Genomic DNA, 13,669 nt, shown 5'->3' on the forward strand with positions numbered 1-13,669 from the left:
GTATGACTTACAATTCTTGTCCTGTATTCCTCAGACATGTTATAACTTACTATTCAGCCCTTGTATTCCTCTGACATGTTATTGTTATGACTTACTATTCTGCCCTTGTTCTACTCAGACATGTTATGACTTACTATTCTGCCCTTGTTCTCCTCTGACATGTTATGATTTACTATTCTGCCCTTGTTTTCCTCTGACATGTTATGACTTACTATTCTATTCTTGTCCTGTATTCCTCAGACATGTTATAACTTACTATTCTGCCCTTGTATTCCACAGACATGTTATGACTTACCATTCTGCTGCTGTATTCCTCTGACATTTTATGACTTACTATTCTGCCCTTGTTCTCCTCAGACATGGTATGAGTTACCATTCTGCCCTTGTATTCCTCAGATATATTATGACTTACTATTTTGCCCTTGTATTCCTCAGACATGTTATTACTTACAATTCTTCTCCGGTATTCCTCTGACATGTTATGACTTACTATTCTATTCTTGTCCTGTATTCCTCAGACATGTTATAACTTACTATTCAGCCCTTGTATTCCTCTGACATGTTATTGTTATGACTTACTATTCTGCCCTTGTTCTACTCAGACATGTTATGACTTACTATTCTGACTCCGTATTCCTCAGACATGTTATGACTCACTATTCTGCCCTTGTATTCCTCAGTCATGTTATGACTTACCATTCTTCTCCTGTGTTCCTCAGACATGTTATGACTTACTATTCTGCCCTTGTTCTACTCAGACATGTTATGACTTACTATTCTGACTCTGTATTCCTCAGACATTATTCTGCCCTTGTTCTCCTCTGACATGGTATGACTTACCATTCTGCCCTTGTACTTTTCAGACATGGTATGACTTACCATTCTGCCCCTGTATTCCTCTGACATGTTATGACTTCCCATTCTGCCCTTGTATTCCTCAGACATGTTACGACTTACCATTCTTCTCCTGTATTCCTCAGACATGTTATAACTTACTATTCAGCCCTTGTATTCCTCTGACATGTTATTGTTATGACTTACTATTCTGCCCTTGTTTTCCTCTGACATGTTATGACTTACTATTCTCCCCTTGTATTCCTCTGACATGTTATGATTTACTATTCTGCCCTTGTTCTCCTCTGACATGTTATGACTTACTATTCTATTCTTGTCCTGTATTCCTCAGACATGTTATAACTTACTATTCAGCCCTTGTATTCCTCTGACATGTTATTGTTATGACTTACTATTCTGCCCTTGTATGCCTCTGACATGTTATGACTTACTATTCTGCCTCTGTATTCCTCAGACATGTTATGACTCATTATTCTGCCCTTGTATTCCTCAGACATGTTGTGACTTACAATTCTTCTCCGGTATTCCTCAGACAGGTTATGACTTACCATTCTGCCCTTGTTTTCCTCTGACATGTTATGACTTACTATTCTCCCCTTGTATTCCTCTGACATGTTATTGTTATGACTTACTATTCTGCCCTTGTATGCCTCTGACATGTTATGACTTACTATTCTCCCCTTGTATTCCTCTGACATGTTATGACTTTCTATTCTGCCCTTGTATTCCTCTGACATGTGAGGATTTACTATTCTGCCCTTGTTCTCCTCTGACATGTTATGACTTACTATTCTCCCCTTGTATTCCTCTGACATGTTATGACTTACATGGTATGACTTACCATTCTGCCCTTGTACTCTTCAGACATGTTATGGCTTACCATTCTGCCCTTGTTCTCCTCAGACATGTTATGATTTTCCATTCTGCCCTTGTATTCCTCAGACATGGTATGACATACAATTCTTGTCCTGTATTCCTCAGACATGTTATAACTTACTTTTCTGCCCTTGTATTCCTCAGACATATTATGACTTACAATTCTGACTCTGTATTCCTCAGACATTATTCTGCCCTTGTTCTCCTCTGACATGGTATGACTTACCATTCTGCCCCTGTATTCCTCTGACATGTTATGACTTTCTATTCTGCCCTTGTTCTCCTCAGACATGGTATGATTTCCCATTCTGCCCTTGTATTCCTCAGATATATTATGACTTACTATTTTGCCCTTGTATTCCTCAGACATGTTGTGACTTACAATTCTTCTCCGGTATTCCTCTGACATGTTATGACTTACTATTCTCCCCTTGTATTCCTCTGACATGTTATGATTTACTATTCTGCCCTTGTTTTCCTCTGACATGTTATGACTTACTATTCTGACTCCGTATTCCTCAGACATGTTATGACTCACTATTCTGCCCTTGTATTCCTTAGACATGTTATGACTTACTATTCTGACTCTGTATTCCTCAGACATTATTCTGCCCTTGTTCTCCTCTGACATGGTATGATTTACCATTCTGCCCTTGTATTCCTCTGACATGGTATGACTTACTATTCTGCCCTTGTTTTCCTCAGACATGGTATGATTTACCATTCTGCCCTTGTATTCCTCAGACATGGTATGACTTACTATTCTGCCCTTGTTCTACTCAGACATGTTATGACTTACTATTCTGACTCTGTATTCCTCAGACATTATTCTGCCCTTGTTCTCCTCTGACATGGTATGACTTACCATTCTGCCCCTGTATTCCTCTGACATGTTATGACTTCCCATTCTGCCCTTGTATTCCTCTGACATGTGAGGATTTACTATTCTGCCCTTGTTCTCCTCTGACATGTTATGATTTACTATTCTGCCCTTGTTCTCCTCTGACATGTTATGATTTACTATTCTGCCCTTGTTTTCCTCAGACATGGTATGACTTACCATTCTGCCCTTGTTCTCCTCTGACATGTTATGATTTACTATTCTGCCCTTGTTCTCCTCTGACATGTTATGACTTACTATTCTATTCTTGTCCTGTATTCCTCAGACATGTTATAACTTACTATTCAGCCCTTGTATTCCTCTGACATGTTATTGTTATGACTTACTATTCTGCCCTTGTATTTCTCTGACATGTTATGACTTACTATTCTCCCCTTGTATTCCTCTGACATGTTATGATTTACTATTCTGCCCTTGTTCTCCTCAGACATGGTATGATTTACCATTCTGCCCTTGTATTCCTCTGACATGGTATGATTTACCATTCTGCCCTTGTATCCCTCTGACATGTTATGACTGACCATTGTGCCCTTGTATTCCTCTGACATGGTATGATTTACCATTCTGCCCTTGTATTCCTCAGACATATTATGACTTACTATTCTGCCCTTGTATTCCTCAGACATGTTATGACTTACAATTCTTCTCCGGTATTCCTCAGACATGTTATGACTTACCATTCTGCCCTTGTATTCCTCTGACATGTTATGATTTACTATTCTGCCCTTGTTCTCCTCTGACATGTTATGACTTGCCATTCTGCCCTTGTATTCCTCTGACATGGTATGACTTACTATTCTGCCCTTGTTCTCCTCTGACATGTTATGACTTACCATTCTGCCCTTGTATTCCTCTGATGCCTCATGTACAGCTTTATCCCAGTTATCCTTTCCATTTCTGACTTTGCTCAGATCTAACTGCCAGTACCTTAGACAGAATTTTGATTAAGTTGTCTTCATTTGTATTTATGCAGTATTTTAACCAAACATTCCAATTTATATAATGCAATACATATTAACTGCAATAAAACCTAAATTGTTACACTGTATATTGATATTATTGGTTGTTGGGACTGAAACAATTGTTTAGATGAACTTTCAATGTATAAATAGTAAAATACACAGGTTAAAACACATAACATTGAATTGCCATATGATAAAATAAGGTAAAATATACTGTTTTTATATGGATCTAAATAACACATTTTAAATCAATCAAACTTACTTTGTTGGATTTCCAAATGCCATACAGTCTTCCTGTATAAAACCAAGTTTAATCATTTTCATTGAGGAAATATATAAAAATTCTGTAATAAGATGTCTGCTAGCTAGAGACAAGTTGTCACAACCAAAAAATAATATGAAATACATTTTTGAAGGATTTTAACTCAAATTTGTTTGCCCATTTTTACAATACAGTTCTGCACACATTATTTTGGTAAACTCCCAAAACGCACTAGCATCCAAGAGGAAATTACATTCAGAAGCACAACTTCTTCAGAAACTGACAAAACTACATGGATGTATATATCCCTACAGAGATTTAACACTGCAAGGGAGATAACTCTACATTGAAATATCAGTGGAAAATAGTCAACTTGAATATGTAAGTTCATTGAATATACTACTGACACTCAAACATGCAGAAAATTAAAAATAAAATGCATGAGTTATCTCCCCTTATAGTGCCAAATACCAACTGAAACTAACTTTCTCATAAATTGACAATCTGTTGTACAGATTGGTACATCATATATCAATTTATTTTCACACCTTAAAATACAAGTACCTGTTTAGGTACACATTTATTCTTACCGATACATAGTAGGGACCAGCAAAGTCACGGATGACCCCAGAAGTCATACAGATACCCATGTGACCAATGAAGGGAAACAGCCATCTGAAAGCAGATTTTTTTTAAAATAAATAATTTGTGAAATCATAATGATAAATATACATACTTCCAAACATATTTAAGCTCAGTGGCCTTTCAATTAGAAATAGGTAAAATTCACAAGTATCATTGTTGAAAGATACTATGTTTGTCCTAAATATGGGCACCAGTTGTGGGTAAATGACATGTGACTTGAAGCACCTTTAATGTAGTAAGACACAAAAAATCCTCAAGTTAATCAAAATTAATGTTCAGTTTTTCTGGCAACATACTTTTTTGAAACAGCCCTGGGGGTGGTGGTGGTGGTAGGGTGGGGGATGGGTCGTAACTATTCAGACGGTAAATTTTGATTTAGAACATTTTTTACATTGTAAAGAGATTTTCCAAGAAAATATATACATTTTTTTTGTAATTTGTTGTACAAATTATTTTTTCAAATATTCACAAAAGAAAAACAGAGTACTTAAAACAATTTGAATTTCACTGTAATATTGAATATGAATAAATGCAATTTTTATTTTTTTGTATTTCTGGAAAGATACACATTGTATTTTTTTCATATCTGTAATCTACAGAACGTTTTGCCAATTTGTCGGTATATGAAAGTAAATGGTTTGCTATAACTAAAATGCTTCGTTGCAATCAAAGTCTCTAACAAATGTAGAACTGAGGGTAGCATATTCATTCGGCATGGTAATCGCGCCAGTGAAACTCTAGTCTTGCTAATTATCGGTGTACCCAAACACTAACTCTAGTTTTCCCCGTGAAATAAAGTGTTTCTAAGTTTTTTTACCGCTTGTATACATATAAAGGGAACAATATGGTTGGTAGCCTGGCTTCAATTATTTGACATGGTAACCGTGTCAGTGCAACTCTAGCTATGCAAATTATTGGTATACACATAGTACTCACTAGCCCCCCACCCCCCCGTGAAATAAACTGTTCCTATGATTTTTATCCCCTTTATTAAAACAAAATACATATGGGATGGTCATAAACCATGGCTTTATATTTTACACATTGACCAGTATATCGGTTCTTATGTACATAATGTTAAACTATTCCTAGTGCTAGCTTGTGATACTAGTCTCATATCCCTGCGCAACCGGAGTCACAGTCGCGAGGAGAAACGTCACACTCTTACAACAACTATCCCAAAATCCACATGATTTTAAATTTTTCTTTTCCGTGGAATAATGTTACTGAACTCCATAATAGAATTGGCGTAGATGAGTACCAATCCCTACATACCCAAAGAGAAGCAAAATATTTGTAAAATAATAGGGGAAAACGATATTTTCTTGCTTTAAAATGGCCATTAATACTGACACCAGAACAAGGGAGAATGCGTCTAATATGTTCTAGAAAACAAAATTCTCCTGGGGGAGACCTCCCAGACGCCCACCAATGGGAGGGGGAAAACACAATCACATACCCTCCCCCTCCTCGCGCCACGGGCTTCGGAGTGCTGCCTTCGGCAGCACACTTCATCATTGGGCTTACACATTGAAAACCCGTTTGTTACGCCCCTGGTTACTTATCACATCTTGTCATTGATGCATTTCGGATTTATAATTATACAAAAGTAAAATGTAAAAAGTACATCTAGCCTAATTTATAAAAAAATAGTATAGATTCATGAAAACTGTGTATTTTTTGGTTCCGGGTTGTTTCGCCCGAAATCCCGTTCACCCTAGGTTGTTTCGAGCTAGGTTGTTTCGCCCTAAAACAAAAATATTACGGCGAAATATTGTATGGTATTGTCTTTTAATTTTAGTAGTTTTAAGTCACAAATTGAGTCTTCTAAGTCTTCCATATCATTAGAATCAATTTCATAGAAAAAATGTGTTTGTCTTATTTTTAAGCTAGTGTGACAAACGGCAGCTGTGAAAAGCTGACTCCGCTCCCACATACTCTACATATATCACACAAATGGAGAAAGTCATCAATAAGTTTAGTTGATATATTTGTATATTAATTATTAAATGAGCATATATTTTTTTATATTTTTTTTAGGACGAAACAACCCAGGGAGAACAGGATTTAGGGCGAAACAACTCGTTACCGTATTTTTTCGATGTTCGCCTGGGTCTTCTTGATGGTTGGACTTCATCTTTTAACTTGACAAGTGTTTAACATTCGAAACAAAAAGCCTTAGGTAAAAAGTTGCATCCAATTACTTGATAAGAACACAGGTATTCAGATGGCTGTGATAACTGGGACTGGATGAGGAAGCAGGTTCCCGTTATAAAAATGTAAACAAGTCGCATAAATTGTCAAATAGTCTACCGCTTTCTTTCACTTACGTAAGACACGGAATAGGCGTCCAAACGATCGAGTATGGATATTTGCATTTGTAATGATCAACTTTCTGACCCGAGTACATAGGCAATTGCCCTGCCATCGAGTTAATTGACGTTTTTTCAGAATCAGTCTCGGGAACAATTTTTACCTCGTCCATTTGTCGGGAGAGATTCGTGACTCGCATATGATGGTATAAAAAATCTTCCGTGAAAAAAATAATGTATATTACTTAATTTCGACCTAACGTTTTTAGTATATGTAATTATCATCATTAGGAGTTAATAAGATCATAGAAGGGATATCAAATAAATAACGGAGTCAATTCGTCGATCCATCATAATAAATGCTCCCTTTAAAACAGGATGTAAATTTGATATAAGTAGTGGTTTTGAGACCGGATTAAATATCCGGAACAGATGTATAAACATATTTTATTTGAAAAAAATCAAATGGAATTGGACACAAGTTAAACAACGGTTTAGCACGGTAGTCTAGTGTTCGGGCCCGTGACCGAAGTCACGGCACAGTGTTGTATCTTTGAGCAAGACACTTTACTCCGCTTGTTCCAATCTACTCAGCTGTAAATGAGTACGTGGTTGGGCAGTGCTAGATTTTTTTTACTATTGTTGAATGTTAGCTGTTAGCGCCGAAATGGCAGCACCGGCTGTATGCTCCCCAGGGAGATGAAAAGGGTATTGGCTGGTTGCAAAGGCTCTATAACAACGGATAATAATTTGTGAACCGCTTTGAGACGACCTACGAACTAGGTTGTGATACAGCGGTATATAAGAACCTCGAATAATAATAATTATTATTATTATAAACATGATTTTTATAATATCATTTGAAGTAGAAAAATTTAATTAATTTCATCAAAAAATATTATATGAAAAGAAATACACGTATATAGTAATACGAACACTGTTAAATAAATAATTACATGTCAGAAGAAACTTTGTGGTTACTCCTGTTTTTTAATTATTATTATTTGAAACTACACGTAACACGTGAAATTCCTTCATAGTTTTAACATTATATAAAAAAAACTGCTATTTTGTCAGTTTCAATGAGAAATAAATGCGTTAATGTGTACAAAGTCGTATATACTGGCTTTATACATCTCTCAAAATATGCCTCTGACAATAAAATATATGATCAACACACTTATGCGAATTAAAAAAAAAATGTATATATAAGATAAAAAAAAGTTGTGGCATTTTTTTGATGTGAAACTGAGTTCTCTTAATTTTTCAAGCCGCATCGCTGTAAGCACGGCTTGACATCGTTATATACGTCTTCAGCATGGACTGCTATAATACTGATAATATACAAATATCTATCTAATTCCGTGGCGATATCTTGATAAAACAAATTCAATAATTTCGAATGAATTAATTTACATAATGCTATTAATTTATATAATCTTATTCCGTGTTAAAACTGAAGCTGACCTGTTTCAGTTATATTATGTAGATTTATAGGTTGGTTCATCTATTTTTTTATCATAGGTATTTGTTTTTATTTTTCTCTTTTTTTTTTTCTTAATTGTAGATTTTTTTTTTTTTTTTTTTTTTTAATTTTGATTTTTTTTTTTTTTTTTTTAGCTAATTGATCATTGGTTTCAATAACGGTTGGCCAAACCGATAATAAGGTAATAGCTAATGCCTTAGCTTTTTCGTGTATGCAAGCAAGGACTAATCTAATTCCGTGATGCAAGTAAATGATAAACTGGACAAGGTCAACACCATCAAAGAAACAGCTGCTTACTGACACATCTATATATATTGTAAATCATCTTTTCTAATTTCGTTGGTCTTAAAATCTTAAGTATATGGACTTTAAATTTCATGTTTATTATATTCTAGGTCATATAATATGATTAGTTTGTGTTCCTAAACAGACACTTTTTCTGATGTAAAAAGTAAGTATTTCTGAAAATATGTGGACAGAATTTTCGTTAAGCTAACCATGCACAGAGCTGGCGTAAAATAAAATGATGGCTGCAGTTCACATGGGTACCTCGTCAAGAAGCCCGCGGGGTGTCCTCGATCTAACTAAATCCTTTGGCCGATGATTGTTTAAAAAGTGGTCAGCTTACCTAGTTTCACCACGGAATTAGATTATCTAAGTCCGTGGTTTCACTAACAGTTTTTACTTTAATTTTTCCCCGTTTCAAAAAAAATATATGTTTCATATCTACATATGATCAGTGTGAAAACAAAGATATGAAGGTTTTGTGTTTTGTATTAGACAATTAGATAAAACTATTGCAGACATTTAAGTTTGAGTGAACGTATTCAAGCTAACAATGCTTTGAACAATTTAGTTAAGAAACTCAAAAATCTGTCCAACAAGTAAAACATGGGTTTGGCGCTAATATTACAAGTATATTTACTGGTAGCACGGATTTAGATCTAATTCCGTGCAGGTAGTTGATTACTTTTTTTTATGTGTTGCATGCACGTTTGGAAACAAGTGTTAACTGATGTAAAACGAAATGTAACTGGTTATAATTATATTTAAAATGTCCTGGCAAGCAGGCATATCAAGGTCCAGTGCCAATATTCAGCAAACCGTTCTCATGCTCAAGCATCGATTCTGTGCTCAAACGAACTTTCTTGGAATTCAATTTTATCAAAATGATAAAAAAATCAAATGTAAACATTGATAACAGTATAAGGATTTAAGTCGCTTTCATTTTTTTTTCTAAATCATTGACATTTATTTTTTTAACAGTTTATACCCAGAGCAAGAAATAGGGTTTGAGCACCAAATCCATGCTTGAGCATGAGAACGGTTTCATGAATACGGGCCCTGGTGATTTGGGATCACAAATATAATCATGTGTATTACACCGTGGACTTTAATCCCTGGAAATATTCGGAGTTGGTATTGCATCGTATAACCCTTTTCTGTCAAAATGGCTAGTCACTATTTGGCAATGGAATTGTCGAGCGATAAGAGAAAGTCTTGTATTTTCGAAATTATATATAACAAAATACACAAACAATTCAACGACGCATGGCCTTTTTGATTGCTTATAACCAACGTGATCTACGCGACCCCTGACATGGTTCAAAATGCATAAATGGTCTTAAAGTATATCAAATGCGCATGCAAATATTTCACGCAATCAGTCTAAACGAATTCTGCCAGTATATGTGCTTTTTCAAGGTTCGTTTTGGTGATATCCTCCTTGAATTGTTATACAGGCCGTGGCTTTGTGTGGTAGTTTTTCATTTATCAAAAGCTTATGCAAGTCAGGTCTAACATTGGTTCAACGAAATATTCCTTACTTAGCCTGCTGGAGAAAAATATCCACACTCAAGACAGAGACGTATATAACACATATGGCTTTATACGTCTCTGCTCAAGATAAACGTTTTATTGTTTTTTTTCCTTACCGTATTGCACCTGCAACCGACGAGAAACAAGGGACGTAATCGTGATTGATATCCGGAATGTTCCGTGTCCGGATTCAGATCCAAAGTTAGTCCCAGTTACGTTTTTTAATAGATTGCTAATGAAAAATGAAAGCACTTGTGTATTGTGTCGTGCACGCAATGAAGCACGTAATCTCGTCAATCATGTATGAATTTCCATATCTTGATTAGCAAGTGTTTAAGCAAGCAGAACAGTGAATCTTCTAGAATTGCATCGGTTTTAGCAGTGTTTTTCGCGGGAGAAGATTTGCGATCGAAGGTCAAGGTTGGTTGAACATTTCTATGTCCATGGGTATGGACGCTGAACAGCAAGAAGAGGAGTGCTGGTATCAACTCAGACGAGTGGGTCCTACTGCAACGTTCCCGAAGGTTCGGGATGTTATGAAGTAAGTCTGTTTTTACCAAACGGTGGCGTTATTTGGTCCCAGTTCAGGAAATATTACTACAACATGACCTGTCAAAAGACAGTAAACATGGTTCTTCTTCTCCGACATTGTTTACAAACAAGACTGTTACAGTATAGTATATTGGCCTAATCGAAATGTGATACACACTTCAATATAAAAAACCAGTAAGGTTACTTGTTTGGATGCATTGTTAATGATTTCTTATGATTAATGATTAATTGCGACTGCAATCGATGGGACATGTACGTCTTTTAGATTGAGATGCAGAAGTAGGTCAAGCTGTGTTGATGTTTACATTGATGCTGGCCATGGTGTTGACATATCCCTCCGCTTCTGTCATACATGAACGTTATAACATGCATAACTTTCATTTTCCTCCCACATTTCACGTTTCCCGTATTAACCTTTTTGATTTAGTAACATTAATCAAAATATCTGAGTTGTAATGTGTCCAGTACTTTGAGTCATTGCAATCTTACCAATTTGCATACACTTTTGAGGAAGCTTTAATCATAATGTTTAGCCTTTAAAAAAACATTACCCATTACTGCATATATGCTTAGTATCTATGTTGCGTTTCCATATTCTATTACAGGTACTAGCCTCGTCTGTCAATAGACCTATAATATTACTATTATAGATGTATAGAAAGACAAGGCTAGTACCTGTGATTCAATGCTTTCTAAGTTCCTTAATTTGCTGTTTTAATTGTTACAAAAACCAAAACAAAATCTGATACCAAATCAAGGATGTAAGTCATTCATGCCAGATCTCATGATCTTAAATGTCACGAAGTCTCACGGCATGGGACTACTACTGCCTATATTGTTAATATTGAGATATGTCTTTTGGATGAGCAGTTTTCTTAAAAAAAGCCCATTTAGACGGGCAACTTCTCACCATATATCCTTACTATTCTTACTTAATTTTGGACATGCAGTTTTGTCAAAATTGGCTAAATACCAGCTTTTTGGCCAGTTAGGTTTGAAATCCTGGCGAAAAGCTTGCCTACCTACTTACCCAAAATTTGTCAACATGTTACAGGAAACCCTTTTGTCTGGCCTAACTTCAGCCATACATGTAAGAAAAATAGTACAGTATGTATACCTATTATATAACAGGAAAATCTTTTTTCATCATGTCATTTAACTCCCTGTATAGCTGAATTTGCAACATATAATTGATGTCCAAATACAGATATATCAGATTGTGGGAGTCTATAATTAGTAAAAATTAAAACCACCATATTTTATATTTACATTGCCGCATTATGTTGTGAAAAAACTGTGGTTAAATTAAAGTCATCAGATTTTATTGACATTTAAAGAATATTGGTATGAAGAAATAAAAAATTCAAAATTACTTAGATTTATGTCCATCATAAATAAGCATGTGGTGTGGAGCCTTTTCCCGACTGCTACTTATCTTCATAGACACAAGTTAAAGGGGCTGGTTGGGGAAAAAATTACAAAATAAATGGATCTAAATGCGTTCTCTGGCCTTCCAAAAGTTATACCACGGCAATATGATGGTCGAGTTCTGCTTGCAATGTCCAGTTTTGACCCCTGAAATCTCTGGGAAGCCCCGCGTAAATTTAGTGCAGATCTATTTATATATGTCACGTGGTTGTTTCGAAAGTGAGGCAGTGAATCGAAGATAACAACAATAGCACGCCGTCATGTGACATGTCAGACTCAACTAGCGGACAAGACAGCAACACTATTATTCTATTATGGCCCTTTCCCGAGGGAACTGTTCTCTTATAGTGTTGTCTGGGGTGGGCACTATACCTCTCCAGACAACACTATAAGAGAACTGTTCCCGAGGGAAAGGGTCATAATAGATTTAGTATATCACATGACTGTCATTTGACAATTAAAGACAAACACGAAAAACTTCATTGATAACATATTCAATAATTAACAACTGCTGGAAATTTGAACGTAACATTTGAAGTTTTGATTCATTAGTTGTTGTTAATTGTAACGGTACAATTACTGAATTTGAAAGAAGGCGTACAAACAATGGAATGTCGAAATCTCTGCCACATGATGGTTCTTGTAAATGCCGCCGCAAACCTTGCCTGATGGCAATAAGATAACTTTTTGATTAGATCTTTCCTTTTTTGTTGATATTGGTATAGAAATCCGCCAAAACACCGTTCAATTCTCTGGATTGAATCACCGCTAGGTCACATACGGTTCCCCTTTCCAGTAGGAAGTCTTTAAGGACTGCGACGGCAAATTGTGTTGCCTGCTTCGTCTTTATGCATTGCTGAGCTTCTGCGAAGCAATCAGCATTCCCAGCCCCGAATCTCGAAGCCATTTTGGCAGACGACAACAATCAAGTAAAAGTAGAAAATGTACAGCGCCCCATAGGAGAAGGGGCGCAACTCTTAGCGTCACGCTACTTTTCCCTCAGTCTCAGTGGTCCAGAAAAAAGGTATAGTGCCCGTCTCCAGGTATAGTTCCCGTTGTCAAGGGCGGATGCTAACCTTATGCCTGTCATGACTTTTGCATGCATCTTTTTCTTTCGCCTCAATGTTTACATTTGACCTTATTTATGATGCGTGTGCGGTAGGATTACATCACTGATCTGGGTCAATTGAGAGTTTTAGACTGTCAGGTGACGATTTAGGATTTCTTTAATATAATCATAATTTTTAGCTTACCTGGTCCGAAGGACCATGGTGAGCTTGTGCCATACCGCAGCGTCTGTCGCCCGTCCGTCAACTTTTCCTTTAAAATGCTACTAGTCCTGAACGGCCAAGTAGATTTTGACTAAATTGGGTCTAGAGTATCCTTCGGCCAAGGGGACTCAATTTTGTATAAACGGTGGGTGTGGCAGGGCCCAATAGGGGAAATAGAGGTAAAACCTTGGAAATCCTTCTTCTACCGTAGGGATTAAAGGATTTTATCCTAATTTAGTCTGGAGCATCCTTGGGTCAAGGGGACTCAATTTTGTATAAATGGTGGGTGTGGCCCCCCCCC

At 36.3% G+C, this 13,669-nt stretch overlaps 2 protein-coding genes across 3 annotated transcripts in view; one reads left to right on the plus strand and one right to left on the minus strand.

Moving 5' to 3' along the window:
* LOC110451003 (transmembrane protein 222-like) overlaps positions 1–7,022 on the minus strand; it is a 20,670-nt gene extending 13,648 nt beyond the window's left edge. The window contains exons 1-4 of the mRNA XM_021498827.1: positions 6,832–7,022; positions 4,447–4,531; positions 3,857–3,888; positions 3,466–3,559 (exon numbers count right to left, since the gene is read on the minus strand). Coding sequence (XP_021354502.1) covers positions 3,466–3,559; positions 3,857–3,888; positions 4,447–4,531; positions 6,832–7,013 — 393 coding nt within the window. The 5' untranslated portion in view covers positions 7,014–7,022. The remainder of the gene's footprint in view (positions 1–3,465; positions 3,560–3,856; positions 3,889–4,446; positions 4,532–6,831) is intronic.
* Positions 7,023–10,338: 3,316 nt separating this feature from the next.
* LOC110451004 (uncharacterized protein C01G6.5-like) overlaps positions 10,339–13,669 on the plus strand; it is a 29,223-nt gene continuing 25,892 nt past the window's right edge. For both annotated transcript variants that reach the window (XM_021498828.1, XM_021498829.1), the window contains exon 1: positions 10,339–10,658. In XM_021498828.1, coding sequence (XP_021354503.1) covers positions 10,555–10,658 — 104 coding nt within the window. In that variant the 5' untranslated portion in view covers positions 10,339–10,554. The remainder of the gene's footprint in view (positions 10,659–13,669) is intronic.

The sequence above is a fragment of the Mizuhopecten yessoensis genome, unplaced genomic scaffold (genome assembly GCF_002113885.1).
Source record: "Mizuhopecten yessoensis strain PY_sf001 unplaced genomic scaffold, ASM211388v2 scaffold5677, whole genome shotgun sequence".
NCBI classification, from domain to species: Eukaryota; Metazoa; Mollusca; class Bivalvia; order Pectinida; family Pectinidae; genus Mizuhopecten; species Mizuhopecten yessoensis.